Here is a 21,514-nt window from a genome sequence, read left to right as displayed (position 1 = left end):
ACCATCCAACCATCCATCTTCTTATTCAATTCAGGGTTGCAGGGGCACTGGAACTGACCCCAGCTTCCACTTCCACTGGGCAAGAGGTGGGGTACACCCCAGACAGGCTGCCAGTCTACTGAAGCACTGAGACAGGCAAGAAAAACTTTCACGTTCGCATTCACACCTTTGGCCAATTTAGAACCACTGGTTAATCTAACATGGATGTCTCTGGATTGTGGGAGGAAACTGGAGAACCCAGGGGGAACACACAAACTCCCACTACACAGTATATACTTGCATCAGTATTTACCTACATCAAGCAAAAAAGCCACTTTTATGAATAAACCATAAAATGAGATGTGCAAGTCTTGTCAGATATGCAAAGTATGTTATATATTGCATGTAGATAAGCTCTGTTTTACTTTTACAGTTACTATAAAACCAAACTGATGCTAGAAAGTTGTGCAAAATGAATGATGAAAGGTAAATAGCTGATTGATGTTTGCATGTGGGGTTTGACACTACAAATTACTGTTTTCAGATGACTTATGTAAGTCATCCGACCCACTGTTAACATTAACATACAAACCAATTCCTTCTTTAAGTCCACTTTTAACCTCTCCCCTTGCTGAATTTTTCTACAGAGACAGAAACGTTTCCTCCAGATTAGATTGTCAACCTCAGCAACCCATACCGTCCCTACGTGACTCCAACCCTTCCCCATTAAGCCTCTCCCAGCCAGGCCACACAGGCAATCGTTTTAATGAGCCCACCTATGGCCTATTTGGACTTAATCAGATTTATGTTAGTGATGCTAATTGATTCCTTGCCATCACGAGCGTGTGATTGTTGTGACAAGCAGGCGACTGGGACGTGGCAGCTGATACTACGGAACAGGGCTTTTAATTTCTGCCCTTAGACTTTGCTGTGCCGTCACAGAGGATTAAGGCAGCGGCACATCAGGTTGGTGGTGTGTGTGCTCGTCAGACAGACACACACAAGGCTGGATTTATACCTCGCCACGCCAGACTTAATCCTTGCAAAAACACAGACTTTGGCTTTCAATTAGAAAAGAGTAATTTGTGGAATTTTTTTGTGTTCAGTAAGACAAATTACACCACTATGATTAAATCAGTGTGACTCTTACACAAGGCAAAATGGTAAACATTTTTAAATTAATATTTATTAAACTTTTAAACTGTTAAGCATAAACAACATTCCTCTGGCACAACTTTCCACTGGTAAAGTGTGTTTGCTTCTCCAGACACATTCCTCTAACTCGGAGGAGATCCATTGGCTGTATAAACCTGTAAATGAGAGGGTTACTCATCTCAAGAAGAGAAATGAAGCAGTGCTAAAGCAAGCCAAAATGCAAACAATAACAAAAAAAAGCAAACAAATTTTGTATGTAAAATATTTCAGCATGCAAATTTGACTGTGTATGCTTCAATCTTTGTAGAATCCTGAGATAAATCTAAAGCGGTAGAGAGAATTGAAATGAAACTGGAAAATGTTATGTTTTTTTCTTCTTTTTGATTGGATTAAATTGTCCTCAGTCAGAAGTGCCTTCATCCCACATAGCAAAACTGGTCTGGCCTGGATCTGGCCCACACAATGTGCTTACACATGGCCCGCATACCGCAAAGAATGATAGCGATTTGGTGGCCCAGATCTGGTTTGCCAGAGGTGGCCCACACATGGGCCAGCACAGGGCCAGTTGCAGACACACTGCTGGCCCTGTGCTGGCCCAGAACAGTTTAAGCTCTGGCCCCAAATGTCAGCCTATTGACAAATAAAATTTGAATTTGAATTTAATGTGTACCTTAAGCAAGCCATGTAATAACAACATGTGCCGGAAAATAATAGTGCAAAAGGAACATGTGAAACTTTATTCAGACAGTAAATAGACAGATTCTTATGCTTTTTCTACTCTCCTGGATTACTCAAAGTGCTCTATACAACACTCACACACTTTCTCTAAACTAAGGGCTTCCAAACTACATTCATACACATTCACACTCCTGACATACAGACTGGAGGAGCCAAGGATCGAACCACTAACCTTCCAATTAGTAGGTGACCTGCTCTACTTCCTGAGCTACAGCCACCCGGTGGTAAATATGAGTAAACCCTCACTAGGTTTTGGATAAAGTGTACACTGCATTTGAAACGTTGACTACCATAGCAGTATAGTATTGCAACATGGCATTTGGGTCTTCTAACTAAAATAGGAAACTAGGAACATAAATAGTGCCAGTCAGAAGTACCAGCTTGATGCTGGATCCGGGCCAGACCCGTTTTCTATGAGCCTGGGCCACATAAACCAAACCACAATCGGGCCAGATATGGCATGCCATCACATAAGCAGTGCCATCTATGCCAGACCTGGCCCATATCTGGATGATATACCACTTACCATGCCAGAAGTCAGCCAGCAGTGCTGGCTTGACATCACATCCGAGCCAGACCTGTCTGCTATGTGGGATATACACTCCATTGGAAATGTTTTTCCAGCTTTCTGTTGTCCATTTTTGGTAAACCATGTTAATTTCTTTTTATATCTGATAGGGGTGACACCCAGTGTGGTCTTTGCTGTAGAGTATCTACTTCAAAGTTCGATGTGTACCACATACCTTGGCTGTAATGAGTCAGTATTTGAGTTACTGGTCCTTTCTTATCTGCACAAAGCAGTCTGGCCATTCTCTTCTGACCTCTGACATCAACAAGGCATTTTCACCAAGAGAACTGCTGTTCACTGGATATTTTCTCTTTTCTCTGTAAATCCAAGAGATGTGTGTGTGGAAAAATCCCAGTAGATCAGCAGTTTCTGAAACACTCAGACTGGTCCACCTGGCACCAACAACGATGCCACATCCAAAATCATCTATTTCACCTTTCTTCCCCATTCTGATGCACTGTTTGATCTTGAGCAGGTCATCTTGACACACTCAGGTTCTTGAATGCATACCTTGATTGCTGCCATGTGATTGGCTGATTAAATATTTGTTCTAACGAGAAGTTCAACAGGTGCAGTGGCTGGTGAGAGTATGTGCACATGGATCTGTGCTTAACAACTAAAAATAAGTATTAGTCTGCAAAAATCAAAGAAATGCAAGTGAAATTCTGGTCCCCAGGTCCTGAAAATTTTAATTTGGATTTATATTAATTCAATTCACAATGTACTAATCAAAACACGTCTCACACGTTTGTACTAATTTTTGACCATCTGCATCTACAGAAAAAGTCACATGAAACAGGACAATACTGCACACAAAAAAAGAGCTTCCAAACAAATCAGCTGTTCAGGTTCTTAAATGCAAGCTTTAGTTATTTCACCAAGGAAACACTGGATGGCCTTGAATTTGATCAGAGGAATACACACACAGACAAACAAATCTATACACGCATACATAAGATATTGCCTCTACAGTATGCTCTTATGCATATACAGCCAAAAGGTAAACCTTCAAGTGCATCACTTTGTAAATTACATTGCCTCCGCTGAAATTATGTTTAAAGGGCACGGTTTCATCGGCTGTGACATGTGAAGAACGAGAATGAGTGCGTACTGAAACAATAACAGATATGAGTCATGCATCCAAATGTGGACGAATCAATACCTTACTTGAGCTAATGCTTCACATTATAATCCGCATTAGCCTTTGCCCTTTCATACTGCAGCTATATGTTTAAATGAGACCTCTTAATCTTTCCCTGTATTTCCAACTAGTGAAGAGAAAATCAAGGTTTTAGTGTGTGCATGATTACAAACGGATCTGTACTCCTCCATGTGTCGTAATGTGGTGACCTGGCAGTTTTGTTGGCATTTTTTAGAGATAAGCGTCTCCTTACTTCTGCCTCTAATAGCGTCAAAATGTAAAGAATTTTAATACAGAGCTTTATGATGTCCATCTGTTGCGTGGAATTAATTTTAATGCAGCTTTTAGGAGGTTAGTGTCACTCAAAAAGGGCAGAACTGTTATAATAATAATAATAATAATAATAATAATAATAATAATAATAATGATAATGGATTGGATTTATATAGCGCTTTTCAAGGCACCCAAAGCGCTTGATGGTATAGTTGGGGAACGCAAGAAGACAAAAAACGTGAGAATAGCGAGACTGGGAACGGGACAAAGGCGGCTGCTCCTTTGCCTCGTATCACCAGTCATCCATCAACATTAGTATTGTTATTTGCTTTTAGACACCTTATTCATTACCTTGTAATAGGAGGCAAAGCTAAAAATGCTTCAGAGTCTTAGGTGGCCTTTAGATACTGTCATGCTACTTAAGGGGGATTTATTGCAAAACAAGTATACTTTAAAAATCTTTATTTGGGCCAGTGCCAGGGAACAGTGGCCAACGCCAGTAAGTGTGGGTGCGAGGCAGATTAAAGATTTACAGCAGGTTTGGCTTATCCTAACAGAATATGTGGCAAGTTCAGTGAAAGGCAAAGGGGAAAAAATGGCTACAAGGTGACATTTCAAAACATAAGCGAGAAATATGCATCTTTTCTCCTCAAATATTCTTTATGCTGAGTCAGCACAGACTTCATTTACTCTTTGGGGAACTTGACCTCTTTTATTTGCACACGGCACCTACTCAAGTCATTATTATTACTTTATAAATCCGGGGACTTGAATAGCTCACGTGCAATCTTCTGCTCATATTTAAAGTGTTATGCACAATCAAAACACGTCTCACACGTTTGCTTGTTTGGGGTAATTTATGAACACCCCAACACAGTTTCAGAAAAAAAACCAAAGAACAACTTAAACTCCAAAAAACACAAGTGTAACTTACTAGGTTTTAAGACTTTGTGAGATAAATCTAATAATATCAACCCACCACCTGCTTTTGCCTTCTGGCTCCTCCGTGATTATCAACCTGCCTGCATGCGCACGGCACCAGAAAAGATGAGAGGAGGAGAGGCTGTGCCACTGCTGACAGACCTCACAACGCTATTGTGTGTATGTGAGTGTCTTCAAAAAAGATTCAGGGGCTATTTTAACTCATAATTCATACTTATATGTAAGTAGTAGAAAAAATAACCCAAAAGAGCCACCCCTGTTGAAGCCATTGTTGCATGTATATAACCTTGCTTATATTCACGATGTTCATGTTTTAAAAGAGATATAACACAATATAATCAGATCTAAATGTTAATCTTCACTTTCAATTCAGAGAGAGGGAATTCCAGCAAAATGTTAGAGAATTTGCACTCTAACAGTACTGGGTGCAAAAGCTTCCTGCTATGCTTGCTCTCTATGCAGAAGCAGTAATGTTTCTAATAACTCTGAAAGATGGTGTGTACAAATTTTGTAGTTTTACAGCACAGGCGGGATCCCACCATCACCCTAATCCATCTGATATCTTATTTTTTTTGTTTCCCTTCCCGCACTTTAAAGGAAACAAGTGATTTGGGAGCAAGGGTGAATGATTGCAGGACACTAAAGTATGATGCAGGGCAGAGAAAAAGAGGCAAACAAGTATATTTTACACAAGAGATATGGATAATCAAAGGAGGCCGTAACGAGAGTCAACTTAATGGTGAGCCACTGAAGGCGAATCGCATGAAGGAAGGAGCTGAGATGCTGTAAAAGTAGCACCAAGTTCGGAAAAATAAACAAAGGGATCTAGACATAAAATACACAACATTGGTCACAGCTGAGGGAGCGAACCGGCAAACATCAGAAAGGCACACAAGTCTAGAAGCAGCACTGTATTTCATTGGCCACTGACGTTGCATTGTTTAAATAAAATGAGACTGGTGGACCTTTCAGCACACCGGTCAATACCTGAGAGTCACCCTATCGATTGGCAAGGTGCTGGCAAATGTCAACACCCAAAAGACCAAAAGTCTTTCCAGATCATGCAGATGGAGAACAGATCCTTCCTGAGCTGGCAGCAGCACATAAAAACACCAAGAAAAATTGTGCTGTTATGTCTCCGACAGCACTTCAGATAAGGCACAGATTTATTGGGCTTTTAGACTTTAAGATGAATGCAGACCTCTTTTAAATGTTTGCCTGCTGACAGTGGAGAGCAGGCATCTGCACCTACACACAGGGATACTGTTAAATGTGACATAGGTCACGTGGTCTGTGTGTAGTGTGTGTGTGTCATCGTCCCTGTGTGCACTCTGACCAGCCGGGGTCACTCTCTTCATTGGCACTAAGCTGATTACAATCACACTAGGGAGCCAAAGAGCTGTATCAAGGCCTCTTGTCACTTTGCCTCACTAGATACAAACTGTCCATTCCTGCTGAGGGCACATTAGTGATTTGTGTAAATGACTTATTGCTTCCATGAATGGACTGGGAATTACATAGGAAGTGCCGGATGAACGAAACCTCGCCATCCCTCTTTGTAACTTATAGAGTCATGCTGCGCTTACTGTATCTTGTTGTGACAGAAAATGGAAATAAAGTATTTAGATTAACTTTCTCAGTAAGATGAAATTTAAGCATTCAAGCATGTAAAGCAAAGGAAAGTTACTGTGGTCAGCAATAAGGCACTCTGGTGGTGCGGCAAAAGATGTGGGAGGCTTGCGTCGAGCACGCAATATAATCATTTCTTCTGTCACTTCCTGGAGTGCGGGGAGACAGCAAACAGTTGGCAGCACTTCCCACAGAGACGCCAACGGCATGATGACACAAGAAAAAAAAAGTGATAAAAAGAGGGAAAGACGGATATGAAAATGAAGGCGGTCCAACAGAGGAGCTAAAACAGGAAAAAGACCGAAAAAAAGCTTAAGACTGGAGAAAGGAGGAGGTGGTGGAGATGAGGGGGAAACCCGTTTGCCCGGTCACAATCGCTTCTGCTTCATCAAGCCAGTATCCATGAGGCAACGAAGGCTACCAGGTTGCTTCAGCCTCGCTCTGTCGGTTTCCTTTTTTTCTATCAAGTCTTCAGAGGATCCTTCATAGAGCAGAGATTTCCAATACATCTCCCCTGTCTTGCAAAATCAAGCCCCTCTTTTGTTACTGATGCTCTGGAGACCCTGTGATTGCCCTAGACAGGACTTTCACAAAAGCCAATTTCACTGCTTTACTAAGTTTTGAGCAGAGGATAACACATTTTTAAATCTCGGCATAATTGAAAGGCAGTGTTTTCCCTGAATATGTGAAAATGTGAACTCATTTAAATGCTGCACTGCAAAATAGGAAATAATATTAGTGTCAGCGAGAATTGTTAAAGCATCTGTTATAAATGATACAAGCAGAAAATTAAGGAAGACACCTAATTGGAAAAAAGAAAATGATCCCAGTGGGGGGAAAAAGTATTTTGAAGGCAAGTTTTAATCAGTGAGACGTGAACCGTGCTGAAAATGTAGAGCAGAAGCATTTCCCTTAAATTTGCATCAGGGGTTGGCTGTGGGGGCTGAGGTACCAGCTGCTCTGCCTCACACACAGCCTGTATAGAGATAAATTGCTCCCTGGGTGTCGATAAGTCACCATGGCACACCATGGTCACCATGGAAACAATGCAAACACAGCATTTCTGAGGAAACAAGTAAAATGAAGTTGATTACACACTTCTTTCTGACTGAAAGGACTCTTCCTCCTTAGGAAATCCCCTCTTATTGTCAGGATTTTCAATGCATATTCAATGTTTTTGTTTTTTTAAAAGCAGCGATTCTGCTTTTATGGCACCTCAGATATCCAAAAAAATACTAAGACAATGCACAACTGCAGTTCCTGAAGCAGCCACCTGAGGCTGTTCTCAAAAGCCAAGCCAATCTCAACGTATCTATCTATAACAAATTTTCCCTTCATAACCGCTGAACTGAGCTAATTATTTAAATGGTGTTAAGGCTTAAAGTTATGCATAGGGGTATTGTTGCTTTGAGTGACTGTATCCAGTACGCTGCGTAGATCAGGACAATTAAATCAAATGTAATCAAAAGCGACACTCAGAACCTCTAACTAATCTCACCCACGTTGGTTTTTCTGGGTTTTTTTTGTTTTTAAATTTTGTTAATACTTCCTCTGTTATGAAGCCTCACTTGTAAAACATTGTGAAATGTCTCATCAGGTCACTGAGCAACTCTAGCAGATTCTATCAAATAAAAATGCAGTACTTGGAAACATTTTTACCAAACAGAAAAACTAAAAAGCTAAAATAGTTTCAGGGACCAAAGTAATTCCACAAATCTGTTCCTATACACAAGTGCCCAAAAATATCCCAGCTGTAGAAGTTGAGTATTTACAGTACAGACGTATTGAACTAGGAGTGAACTAGCTCTAACTTTGAGCCATGTGTACTGTTTGCAGTGTTTTCGTGCGTTTCTGTGAGTTTGATTTTATGAAGCGTTATAGGCTGTTGTGAAGTTCTTATAATAATAATGTATTCAAAAAGTCCGCTCTTTGGTTATGCAGAGTAAAATAGTTTTTACTTTTATGTTACATAGCACCATACAATCTATGGATGAACCTTGCTAGCCATTCTTGCTAAAGTTAGCTGACAACTCTGGATCCCACCCTCTCATCTAAATGCTGTCCAAAATAACGTGCCTGGGGTCACTTAATAATATCTAAGAGTCACAACTGGATTTCAAACAAACAGTGGGTGATATCTTAATTTATACCATACATCTGTTTTCTAGGTAGAACCAGCAGCATACTGTCCTGCACTCAGGATGCACTTCTCTGATGACTGGTAGTCAGTCACACACATGAAGGACAGGGGCCAAATATAAACACCACAATGAATACTAATGCACTCCCATGTCAATGCTCCCAAGATGGAACAGCAAGAAGGATCACAATTCAGCTTTCACGCTGCAGGGAAGTAATGACAGAAATGTGGAAAGAATGGAAAAACAGAGCAGAGAGAGGAAAGGGCGCGGGAGGTATATAGGAGGAAATGGATGATTGTAGGGTGAAGGTGATAAAAAGAAATGTAAAGGGAGGCTATGAAGAGGGTGGGGAGACTATTAAATGGTATGGAGACAACAGCATCTCACTCGCTGTGTTGTGAAGCCCATAGAAAGCTGGCTCAGCAGCATTTGAAGGTTTTCAGATAAAGAGGTGTGTTATTGTGTGTGTGTGTGTGTGTGTGTGTGTGTGTGTGTGTGTGTGTGTATTGCACATAGACGTGTCTGCTTGTGTGTTTACTGAGGGCAAAATGCGTGTCTTATTCAATGTATGTGCAGAGATTTGGAAGACTGGCTGTGAGCTCAGCATACACAATGTGTGTGTGTCTGTGCAGGGGGGACTACTGGAGCACGTAAAAGAGACCCGATGCTCATAGCATTTAGAATGATGACTCTCTTCGCGCACCTGTCGTCTCTCCATCTCTCCCTATTCCTGATCTCTACTGGGACAAGAAAAAAGAACAACAGACAGGGTGAGCAAACTTCCCTGAGAGACAGCAGTGGAGGAAACAGGGAGGAGATGAGGAAGGCAGGAGGAGGAAGGAACATATTAACCTCTTACTCTGGGCGTCACTCGAGCTGCCAGCACTGGGCAGCGCTAACCCTCGCTGGTGGTCCATATGCAGCCACTCCCAGCATTTCAGTGGGGTTTATGTAGGAATTTGATGGCAGTCAGATCTGAGGTATGCCCTGTGCAACGTGGAATATATGGAAGAAATTGTTTATTGCAGAGCTTTACAAAGCTTTGCAGCAGAAGGCAGCTGTTTTTGGCATACAGACTCTTACCCACTGTTGTGCACCACCTGTCGTGTACAAAAAGGCAAGAAGGAAATGCTAATGATGTGAAACATTTGGCAGCCAGAGAGCCAAATAGTTTCCACAGCAGCTGGTAGAGACCAAAAATGAAGCAAAAGGGTAGTAAAAACAAGTTAGATTTATTATGACACACAGAAAAATTTAATTAGAGCCCAATCAATACAGTGTTTTTAGGACTGATACAAATACTTTTTTATTTTCGGTACTCCAGTAATTTTCCAATATTCCATTTTTTTTCTTTCAGACACACAAAACAGTTATGTGGCAGGGGTGTGGTCTGGCCTGTTGCAGTGGAGGGGTGTTACAGTGAGCTCTCAGGGCAGTGCCGTGGTGTGGCAGAGAGGGAAGGTGTGACCGCTCTAGGTGATCCTCTTCTTCTTCTCTGTATGCTTAAATAGTGACGGCAGGGACGGAGAGGAGGAGGAGGAAGTAGCTGCTCCTGTGCGACTGGTGCCAGAACATCAAAATACAGTTGCTTAAGCGAAAATAAAAACAAACCTTTAGTGCATGAAATCCAGTGTGCGTGTCGGGTTCTTACAACAAGTTATTTATTTACTTGCTTACACGACGTCCGACTTTGCTCAGATCCGCTGTTTGTTGTGTTCCAAACATGGTTTTCCAATGGGAAAGTTGCAGCGTGCCCTCTGGTGGAAAAACTATGCAACATCAACACTCGTGATGTGGTTGAAAGGTGTTTCTTCCGTCTCTTCGTTACTTTTTAAATATTAATATATCGGTTATTATAAATGCTGATACTAATAGACTGGAAAGTAGCTACCAACTAATAGTATTGGCCTGTTGATAAATCAATTAGGTCATTGTCTAAATAAATTTTTCTTCATTGTTCAAAGGACAGCTATTGCTCCAATTTTTTTTTTGATTTAAAGTAAAAAAAAGAAATTCAATTTTTGTGGTAATAATTTTATTATTCTGCAATTAAAGTATAACATTAGGGAAATTTAATTGACCACTCCCTCTAATATACTATCACTATACAGGGTAATTTATAAGTTAATTTATTAAATATAAAAATAATGGAAGAACAGTATAGCTGTACCAAGCTTGCTCAGTTGTAGGTGAGGTAGTAAACTGAGGGTATAATAGCACAGTTACTTAATAGACTTCAGCTATCCTCTCACACCATCTGGCCACTCATTAGCTTTGGTTTGTATTGACCTTGTTGTTTATGCTTTAGACCAATGCTTAAAAAAGAGGATTTGCTTGTTGATCTCCTTTTCTGTATTAGTTAAATTGTGTGGCTAACATAGTGAGGATTAGACGTGCCTCACGAGTTTCACTTAATGATGTCTTCATTCATGAATCACTACACGCATGGTCAACTGCAATTAGCCGTAAGACAGGCCCCTGGGCTCTTTTGGGATGCCATGGTCACTGAGCTGCATTCAAACTGTAATTCCTCTGCACGCAAAATCCCACTGGTGATCATAACTAAAGAAAGCAGCACTGGGTTGTCACAGAAGTGTGTGTCACAATAAACGCATACACTGATGGAGGGGAATTTTTGAAATAAAATATACAGCAACAATTTAGTACTGAGACAGATGAACTTTATGTGCCGTCCCCCTATTTGTCTTCCCCAACCTCTTTTGCATCACTATACACGTTCCCTCGCAGATACAAGGCTTTGTTTGGATCAATAAAGAACTGCAGTGTCCTAACCTCCCCCTCATTTTAAATATGACCCTGGGATACCTCTGCTGTAAAATCCACATGAGAGCCAGTCTGCCTCTTAGCAGTGCAGGATAATCTGACACAAGCTCAATTTTCGGGGTATTTCAAATTAAAAATTGCTTTTGCGTAATGAAATGTCAGTGTAATGTTATCTGTGTGTATTTTATGCCACACTTACCACTATTTCTGTTCATGTAGCGGTCGATTACAGCAATCTGAGAAAATCAAACACACCTAAGGCATGAGTGTAAACCCTTATAAATAAATGCAGTATTACATTCGAGCTGCAAAGCAGGATTTCAGAAGTTTTAATGCAATTTTATTCCTACAGAGCCACGTGAAATGACCCTGTCAACAGATGTCATAGTACTCATCAACGTGGAATGCTTTTGTTAGGAAAGTTGATATTTGCTGCTTGGTAACATAACTATAAATTCAGACAGCACTAACAAAACAAAGGACAGTGGAAAGTACTCTACTGCTTACAGCGCTAGTGCCATTTGTTGTCCATGTGTGGAAATTCATGTTTAGAGTGATTAAATAGCAGAACAAACTGGTGAGTATTCAATGTGCATACAACAAATCAGCCACTTCTCAAAGAAAACAATAGAAGACACCATCAAAAAACGCTTTAAATGAAGGAACATAAGCACTTCTTTTTATAGATGAAACTGCTCCAGAGTATATTTTGAGGGAATGAAAATCCATTGCTTGTTATTGTCAGGGCTCTTGCAAAGTTCTTGTTATCCCCAAAACAATATTTGATCACTGCACAAGTGATCGCAGCCAAAGATCATCTCAAAAATTATATTTTGTTGCAGGTGACATAGAGAGAGAAGAAAGGCAGTGGTGGAAGGGGTAAAGTTTTTCCTGGAACATCCTGATGACAAATGCTTCTGCCTCTTCTCATGGCGGGACTATAAGAACTCATGCCACCTATAATCTAGCAGGTTCTTTCTTATCTGATTATGAATGCTGGGTAAAGAGGATTTAGGTGCTGGTGTCTAAATGCTAGGCTGTACTGATTAGAGGCCTGATGGAAGGCTTATGCAACGAGGAGACTACACGAGGAGAGAAGGTGCGCTCTGCCCAAATGACAAACTCGCTCCGGCTATGCATCCTGATAACTTCTTCAAATGTAACACGATAACTCCCATAGATTTGAGTTACCATTACTTCCTGTACATGGATGCATTACTTGAAAAAACAAACAAACTTGGAGACAAAAATAGTATTTGCAAAGTCAAGGTCGGTATCAATCGGAGAGGCTTTTCACAACATAGGTAAAAAGTAGCTAGAACGCACATATTTCCCCAACAAGCTGAGTTTTTGTCAATAATATGCCAGCACTTATATATTTAAACTTCTGAGAACAGACCACGAGTCAGGCAGAGATGAAAGAATGATTATGAAAGACAGATTAGCGGGTCCACCTGCTGCTTGAATCTGACACAGAGAACGTTTGACTTAATGCTGACGAAAGGCCACGCTCATTTTTCCTTTCCCCGTCTCCACTCATCTTTGACTCAGGCAATATCAGAAACTCCATCGATGTACACACAAGGCCAAATGCTCACTTCAGTGCTATAAAAGCCTGGAAGGAAACAGATGGATGGACGGGAAGGGGTTGTCTGCACTGATGTGAAACAACGGGCGGCATCAAACGCCGTGGAGTCGTGCCACAACAGTATGCTAATTGAATTTGCTCCTATCACATCCAAAGCTACGCATTAATATTGTCACTTCTGCAGTCTCACATGTCCCGTTCTATATGCGATTCTATAAATGAGCCAACAAAGCCAAACAGGCAGTGTGTACTGTGGATTTAGCGCACCACATTGAGATGGATGATTATGACAACACTGACATTCACACAGTGACATTTAGGATGCGTGTTACAGTAAGGTATTTTGTTACAGCTTCCTTATACGGTGTCATCATCATCATCATCAACAGTGGACCGACTTTGGCTGCTTCCAAGCGTGGGAGGACCAAACAGCACAAGGCTGCGCCCATGCAGTCCCACTGCTTACCATTTCCACTAGCTAGACTAGCTTATTAGATAAAGGGGAGAGTAATGTTGCACATCCACATTAGGAGCAAGCATAGGGCTGGACATGGCCTGTGTGTGTGTGTGTATGTGTGTGTGTGGGTGGCTGGCTGGCTGGCTGGCTGGGTAGGGAGGGTGGGGGAACAGAAAGAAACACTGATCTCTTTAAAATGCTCTGAATCCTCTGCTATTATTTTTCCGGGGCTGCCCATATAGACTTTCTCTTTTAGAGTCACTGGTGTATTAAAGCTCTAATACTGTGCATTACATTATTAATATTCTAAAAGGTTTAACTGCAAGCACTGCATGAAACAAATCAAGATTAAGAAAAGATGCTGCTCTTGCATACTGCACTATTAAAACTGAGCACTGTATGCACCCATGTCACGACTAATAACAATAATTTTTAATATTGACTAAACCGCTAAGATCTGTAGCAACTGTTCGTTAACATCGTGATACCAAAGATTTCTTAATTTTTTGATAATATTTGCTGTTTGTGTGACACACTACTGAAAATATAAAAAGTCTACAGTACTTGGTTGAGACGTAACACTTTAGTAACAAAATTATAGATAACCCCCCCTCCCAAAATGGTTTGTTCCAGCTCGCCTCTCCCCTGCTCTGGCTCTAGCGCTCTTGCTGCCAGAGCGATGGTGGCTGAGACATATTAGCTGCATTTAACCTTCAGTTACTCTTCATATAGTTGGTAGGAGTCAGACCATGTTTCTTTTTAGCTGAAAAACATTACACCAGGTAACCTGCAGTGTTGAAAACATGTTTTCCGACGATGTTTGCTACCCTACAATCTGTCCTGCTCTGTAGTAAAATCAGCTACATTTGACTGTCCTGTTGCTCCCATTGAAATGTATACAGCCTATTTAAAATTTAAAACTTAAAATTGTCCACAGCCTGCTGTTGTTACCACTGTCCTGCTTGAAATGGATACTAACTGACTGAATGCCCATTAACCTTAGAACACCTGGTGTTTTTTCAAAAAAAGGAGCCACATTCAGGTAAAAGTGTAAAATCAAGACTAATGTTGGATCAGTGTTTCAATGTTTATATCTTTTATTACATGTTCGTGTGGTTTGGTTATTTGCCTTTTGGTTGAAAATACACGAGAGGGGACTTTTTGTTAGTGATCTTAATAGAGTTTTTTTCATATTAATGTAATTTTTCATCTAATTGAATACAATCTATTTGTGTATGATTGTCAGTCGAAAGAGGGAACGTGAGGAGAAAGTACAAGGTCAGGAAGAACCAGGTAAGCAAACAGACAGGGAACAGTGACAGGCACAACAGAAACTGTTAAACTGACAAAGAGGAAAAAACCTGATTTTACTCACAATCTGGAAGTTGTGTTCTCCCGATATTAAAGCTGCTAAACAGAATCTGCTAAACAAACTGGGTTGAAACATTTTGACCCTCTTTAACAACATTCCAACATAACATTATCATTGATTGGGGAGATTAAAATTAATGATATATTTTTATGTGGTTCAGCCACAACTCAAAACCTCAGCCAGTAATAGGTCGGCCAACTTTTGGACCGTCCAGTTGTCTGTATGACTGCTGCAGTACGTGCATCACATGTGCTCACTATCAGAAAGAGCCAAACAGCGAGAGAGAAAAGAAGAAGAAAAAAAAAAACAAAAACAAAAAAACATCGTGATACTTATTACACGATTTGGTTTGGGGTTTTTTTTTGCATACCATTGTGTTTATTTGAAGGCAGAAACAAATGTATTGGAGCCATCTAATCACATTTTCCATCTCACTGACAAAAAACACTTCAAGTGGAAAAACACAGGCAGGTTACAAACTGCATGCACAAGTTACATTTGCCATCTTGGCATCATGACTGTTAAAGTGCATTTACACAGAGAGACATCAAGGCAAAAATAAATTCATATTTCCCAAAGCAATCCAGCCATTTTAATACGACTTCCTTGTGCAAGCTAGTGTTAAGAATATTTGCTGTAGAACTATACCCATGACTCATTATAAACAAAAAAGGTCGGGGCAGCACTAAGTCCTTCTGGCTCAATATCAAGGATGACACGTTCTACCGGATTACAAGAAATTATAGCCTCAAGGAGGGAAAAGATGCAAACACCATCTTAGGTTTTATTTTTCAGAGCACAACTGCCACTAAATTATTATATACAGTATCTAATTGACAAGTAGAGATAATATAAAAAATGTATATACGTGTGTGTTTGTGTTTGTATTTACAAAGAGAGTGCAGTGACAGCATTTTATGTAAGAGGTGGAAACTCTATTATTTGCATCTATACTGATTTACTAAACAATATTAACATTTACAAACAGGTTCTTTTAATTTTTTGCGCTTGATATTAAAATGTACCGACTGCACCTCTGTTTAGAAAACAGCGCAACTTTTTGTAACTCCCCATAAAGCTAACCACAACTACGAGCGCTCACACACCGTTTACGAAATCTGTCCCTTACATGTGTGATTTAATTCAACTCGCACTACAGTGCACGAGCCTGGAAGATCTTTTCTTCTACATGAAATTCTCGCACGCCAAACACCCGACAGTGCCCTCCCGTCCCACCCACCCACGCGAGAGGGCACTAAACCAAAAGTCACAGCAACATTAAGAAGCCACCGCACTGCAGAGTGTTCTCTTTCTTTGGACCATTCATAATTCACTGAGAAAGATTTGCAAAGATCCAGCTCAGCATCCTGAGGCGTAACTTACATGACTTCATCTCTTGCATCACTCTCTCTCTCTCAGGGCTTTCCTTTGCCACTATCTTGTCCACCGCAGCTCTCCCTTCACTTGTGGCTCTCTCTAAGCACCTTTTTTTTCTGTTTTGGTGCAGTGTGTGCTAGGCTTCTGCCTTTTCCCTTCCTCTGCCAGTGCTCCCAAAGCATGAATGAAATCCTGAAAGAATGAAATCCTAAATTGATGGACCCTTCTGAAAAGGTCGGCCCTCTTATGCGTTACCTTTATTTAAGGGCAGAGCAGGCCAGCGGTAGCATTAAGTGTCAGACTGGGTTCCTCGTAAATCTCATAAAGCCTGCTTTACAGAAAAACAAAGAGAGTGAAGGGAAGGTGTATATTCTATGCCGTAAGACTCTGTGATTGCATTTGACAAAGGGCTCATATTGCTTTGAATAAAAGCACATTGCTGTGTACCAGGCTTGTAATGGCATTTCCCTGGTAAAGGGCTTTCAAGGCACGTACAATATGTGCCCCATAAAAGGCTTCCCTGACCTCAGGGAGCTGCCATCTGACAGTCCAGCAGCCCTGGCAGGTTATTTCCAAATGTACTTTCAACTGCAGATAACCTTAGTGAAATCACAAAGCCGAGGCATTAGAGTCACATTCAAGCTCGTCTTGCAAAGCAGTCTGCAGAACGTCAGTGCCATTTGAATTAGGGAGGAATTTCCCTTTCAGGTTTCACAGGCTTTCCCCGTGCAATAGTGTACAGGTCAGCAATACGTAGACGTGTCTGACTAAGGGACTATACTTGGACTTATCAGTTTAAAATCCACACACATATCAAGTTACTACACTGCTATCACCAAGGTTTGCCTTAAATTAAATATTGCCAGCTCTTTAATTAACTTAGGTGATATAAAGCTTCCCCCGTTGAGGATGAAATCAATCATCGAGGTGAGGCGGGGTCCTCGTCAGTCACATATCACTAGTTGATGTGTGGGTAAACAAGCTATATGGATATAATACAGGAAGGCAGGAGAAAAATAAAACATCTATAGCAGCCTGTAAAATGAGCTGAACTTTATGCATTGAAAGTCATTACCATTTTTTGCCATTTCAAAGCTGAATATTGCGCCATAATTTTAGCACCGGGGGTCTAAAATTGAATCGAGCACGAATTCCAAACTGTCCCAGTCGAAGTGAAACAGCTTTTGCTTTAATGGAAAAGGGCTCAGAACAATGCATCATCCAACGTGCACTGTACAGTACATCCGACGGGGATGATGTTTCTTGGGTCACGCACGCAGGTCCCTGTGTTTATGATCCTCTGACATGGAATATAATCCCGATGAGCCCTGCCCCGCCTGCACTGCTTGATGATGGGATCAGGATACTAAATTATCAGTGATTGGATTTCATCAAGGCTGACCATCCTAATTGAGGACTGAGTGAGGGTGGAATGAGAAGGTGGAGGAGGAGGAGATGTCATCGTTTTACAAGGAGCAGCCATGACAACATGGCAAGACAGTCACTTGATGTCTGTAGTATTTATCATGTTGATTCGGGGCATGAATGAACACGGGGCTGTATGCGACTGATGCAGCATTTTTCTAAACATGTGGAAAGGTGGGTAGCAGCTGCACCGATGACTACCTCAGCCCTCAGTCACACCAAATAAAGATGCCTTTATTTATATACAAGTATTTATAAAACAGGGCTATAGAAACTGTATTTATCGATACGTATGCAAGCACCTTATGACATTTTCCTGACTCACAGTTTGACTGAGAAAGAAGTACATCTAATCAGTAAGACTTATGCATAATAGAGCCACATGAGAATATATACTTGTACCGCTCTGTCCAAGAAATGTACCGTTTTACAAGCCATGAACAGATGTGGTCTATTTTATCCAGGCAAAGAAAGCCAGACCAGAAGCTGACACTTCTACCGATTATTTCATCAAAGCAAATGAAGTCAAACTCTTTCTAGTTCAGTGATTCCCACTCATACTAGAACTGTGCGTTTTTACTTAAGGATGATTTTTCATCCCTATATTCTGCTTTTCCTCCATCCGTACAAATTGTTATCCAAAGACAGCAGCTTTCACTACATTTCAAACCGATGAACTCATCAGTATTTTTGTTTTTACAGGATAGATCTGGCCTTTGATAACCATGTCTGCAATGTGTTGTGATCCAGGGAGCATGTTCAGCTTTGAATGTGAACATGAAATGTGAGACGGTGTGATCGCACTTCCAGTTTGGGTTTCCTACCTTGGCAGCCACTGAGGAGTTGGGTTTCTCCAGGAGATCCCACAGTTTCTTCCTCTTGTCCGGGCAGCAGGTGTTATCAAACTCTCCCTCTCCCTCCCTCTCCCTCATTGTCTCTGCCTCCCTCCGCAGTTCCTCATTCATCTGCTCTTTTTTCTGGTGGTAACGGGCCTGGCAGCAAGACTCCAGGTAGATCTCATCAATACCCCAGTAGTCTAACTCCTGGCCAAACGACAGGGCGCACATCTCCTCCATCATGTGCAACTTGCCTGTGCGGTAAAAGTTCAAAATGGAGGTGAAGGCCCCCGGGTGCCGATCGAAGAAGTATTCGTTCTCGTTCAGGCTGTAGTCGTCACAGATTTCCATCAGGGACTCGTGGCTGTTGCACTCTCGAAGCTTGCCAAGCCGGGTCCTGGGTAGCCGATCCAGGGTCCGCCACAGGACTTCATGGTTCAGACCCCCGACGTTAAGGCGGACTCTGCGGGAGCGGCCTTTGGTGCGGATTATGTCGATGGGCTCAGGGGGAAGCGAGGGAGCAGTTCGGATGTTGATTGGCTTAACTCCGATTGGTCCGAGTTTCTCAGCCATGGTGATGGAAAAGGAGACTTCTGGGAAGATGTTAAACTGACCTCCTCACCCCCCCGAAATATGGGAAAATAATTTAAAGCTCTTATGTCGGTTATGTTGGCTCGTCTTTAGGCAAGTCCCTCCATGGCTGAGAAAACAAAAGAGAGAGGGTGTGAGATGAGTGAGTGACTGATGGCACATTAGTTAAATCAATTGCAGCATCAAAAGAGACACATTTCACCTCCAAAATTAGAAAACAAATGCGATCTCTTCAGTTGGGAACCTGTTACTTCATATTGTCAAAAAATAGCATCAGCCGTGCAGCGTTATTGATCCCACATTTCTATGAAGGTGTTAGGCAGAATCAATGATTTTGTCAATATGGCTGCTTTGCTTTGCATTCCACTCCAGCAGCGTTGTAGTGAGGAAATGAACTCCTGCTACTTTCTGTGGCACCCCAAATGGGTCATGTGCCATTATTGTTTAGATGCACCAATCTGGAGGCATGTGAGGCAACAATTTTTAACTTCTCATTATCATATATCATTAGAGTCATATTTTTTCAGTAAAATTTAACTCCCTGCACATAAACAAAAAGCTACTAAGGAAAACTATTTTGACTGGGATGTATATATATATATATGTATAAAATTCAATATTTTATAATTAAAAGTTGTAAATATATCCCTTTTACTAATTAGCCGCACAAGGGTTTAAAAAATAAATTAAAAACATAAAAAATAATGAGAAATAAGTCTATGTAGCAGGGAATGATGGGAGTACTCCTGGATGCAACAGTTTTTAGTTACATCCCCAACTGCCGTATTATCTGTATCACGAATTTGCCACTAGGAAGCCAATTTTAAGATCTACATGGATGTGTATAAGAGGGGCATGCACAGCGAAATCGCGCGGATAATATAACTGTAGTATAATCGCATACCTGTTACACTGCTGTTGTTTCTTATCTGTGTTCAGTCCACCACCTACCTTCAATCTAAACCAGTCTAACAATCCCTGCTGCTCTGGTAGCGCACATTCGTTTTCGAGTCACTTCAAAGTAGAGTTTAAAAAAAGAAAACAAAAGAAAAAAAAAGAAAAACAGCAGAATATATGTTGTAAAAATGAGTCTCACCTTGCCTTGACAAACCACCTTTTGCATGCAAACTCCTCTTGTTCCTGAGGGAGCAGAGGACGAAAAGGGAGTCGGGATCTCCCCTTCAGTCAAGCGGCTATTGCTGTAGGAAGCACTCCGCCGCGCAGAGAACGCGCGCCCCACATTTTGTGTGAAAATGAATCGAAAAGAGAAGAAAAAAGCGTCAACGTCTTCCTCTGAAAATGTTCATCGGGAGAACGGACAGTCTCGTTTCGCCATGGGAACGCCGAGGAAATGAGTCCTGCGCCTTCATCCAAAAGCTTGAAGACAGGGGCTCTGAATCACTGTAACTGCAGACGTAGAGCGCGTAAAAGGCAACGAGAAGGAACGGGATAAGCGAACTGCGGAGTGTCCCGCTGTATACTACATAAGGAGGAGCAGAGGGGCGCACATGGGCTGCACCACATCCTAGAGGTGAAACCAAATCACAAGCGGGCGGAATATTATTTTTCTGAAATAGAACAAAATGTTCAGTAAGTGTTCGATTTCTAATCACGGAGAGGAGAGATTTTTAAAGTTACTGAGCGAAATCCTGGATCATATTATCCTACAAGAGCAGTCACGCACGGCAAATCAAAAGCAAAATCTTTACAATACGTCTATAGAGTATATAATACACCACTGGCCTATCGTTGCTGTGCGTAAAGTGTTGGTAGCAAAGGATAGGTGCACTCCTTGCCGTAGGTGTGACTGTAAATATTGCGCTGTATTTCCTGTTTCGGTGGAGATTTGAAGTTGGATTATCTGCTGTGAATAATCTTCAACAAAATTTCTCAGGAGAGCAGTTTTTACATTTTACCAAACTACTTTCGGTCACTCACACGCTAGCATGGCCGCCACCTATTGTAAGGAAAACAGCTAAAATCTCACATGTATTTGGCATTATACACCAGATTGCTCCCGTTTCTCCATCTCTCGCTCTCTCAGTGCACAGGAATATTGTCCAGTGCTGCGGTGATATTTTCTTATAGAGTCTACTCATGTGTCAACTGAACATTTCCCCCTTAGCTAAGCACTTTTCCAGAAATTTGATTATACGATGCATATGTGTAATCAATTTCTCTGCCATGTTCTTTCCTTCGAGTGACAATTGATCAATACTGCTGCACTGACTAAAGAGAGCCTGGTGTGCATGTAGCCTATACTATTTCTTAACTGTGTGGGCACAATGTTTGAAGGTCAGTATTGTTTTGGTGGTCTTCACAGATTTTGTACATTCCCACAGCACACTCATGGCAATCACGTATCACCCCGATTAGTTGTTTGAATGTGACCTCAGCAATCTGGCGGTCTAGTGCATAGACTAAGCTGCATTTGCTTTGGGACTGCTTTTTTAAAAGATGGCAAGAGGATTGCAGGATTTGTGCGAGTCTACAAATGCAAAGAAGCTATTATTTTACA

The 21,514-nt window shown here is 41.3% G+C and overlaps 2 protein-coding genes across 7 annotated transcripts in view; one reads left to right on the top strand and one right to left on the bottom strand.

Moving 5' to 3' along the window:
- The window catches only part of kcnb2b (potassium voltage-gated channel subfamily B member 2b), a 99,499-nt gene extending 79,317 nt beyond the window's left edge, over positions 1 to 20,182 (bottom strand). The window contains exons 1-2 of the mRNA XM_082546631.1: positions 20,093 to 20,182; positions 18,394 to 19,105 (exon numbers count right to left, since the gene is read on the bottom strand). Of these exons, the coding sequence (XP_082402757.1) occupies positions 18,394 to 18,978 (585 nt within the window). The 5' untranslated portion in view covers positions 18,979 to 19,105; positions 20,093 to 20,182. The remainder of the gene's footprint in view (positions 1 to 18,393; positions 19,106 to 20,092) is intronic.
- The window catches only part of trpa1b (transient receptor potential cation channel, subfamily A, member 1b), a 129,989-nt gene that overhangs the window by 62,876 nt on the left and 45,599 nt on the right, over positions 1 to 21,514 (top strand). For 4 of the 6 annotated variants that reach the window (XM_082546628.1, XM_082546626.1, XM_082546629.1 and 1 more), the window contains exon 1: positions 20,439 to 20,527. The exons of the other annotated variants lie outside the window; for them this stretch is intronic. The gene's annotated coding sequence lies outside the window, so the exon portion shown is untranslated. Of the gene's footprint in view, positions 1 to 20,438; positions 20,528 to 21,514 lie in introns of those variants that run through there. 6 annotated transcript variants of the gene reach the window in all.

The sequence above is a fragment of the Aulonocara stuartgranti genome (genome assembly GCF_965226115.1).
Source record: "Aulonocara stuartgranti genome assembly, chromosome: 9".
In the NCBI taxonomy this organism is placed as follows: Eukaryota; Metazoa; Chordata; class Actinopteri; order Cichliformes; family Cichlidae; genus Aulonocara; species Aulonocara stuartgranti.
This window is presented reverse-complemented; position numbering and strand designations above follow the sequence as displayed.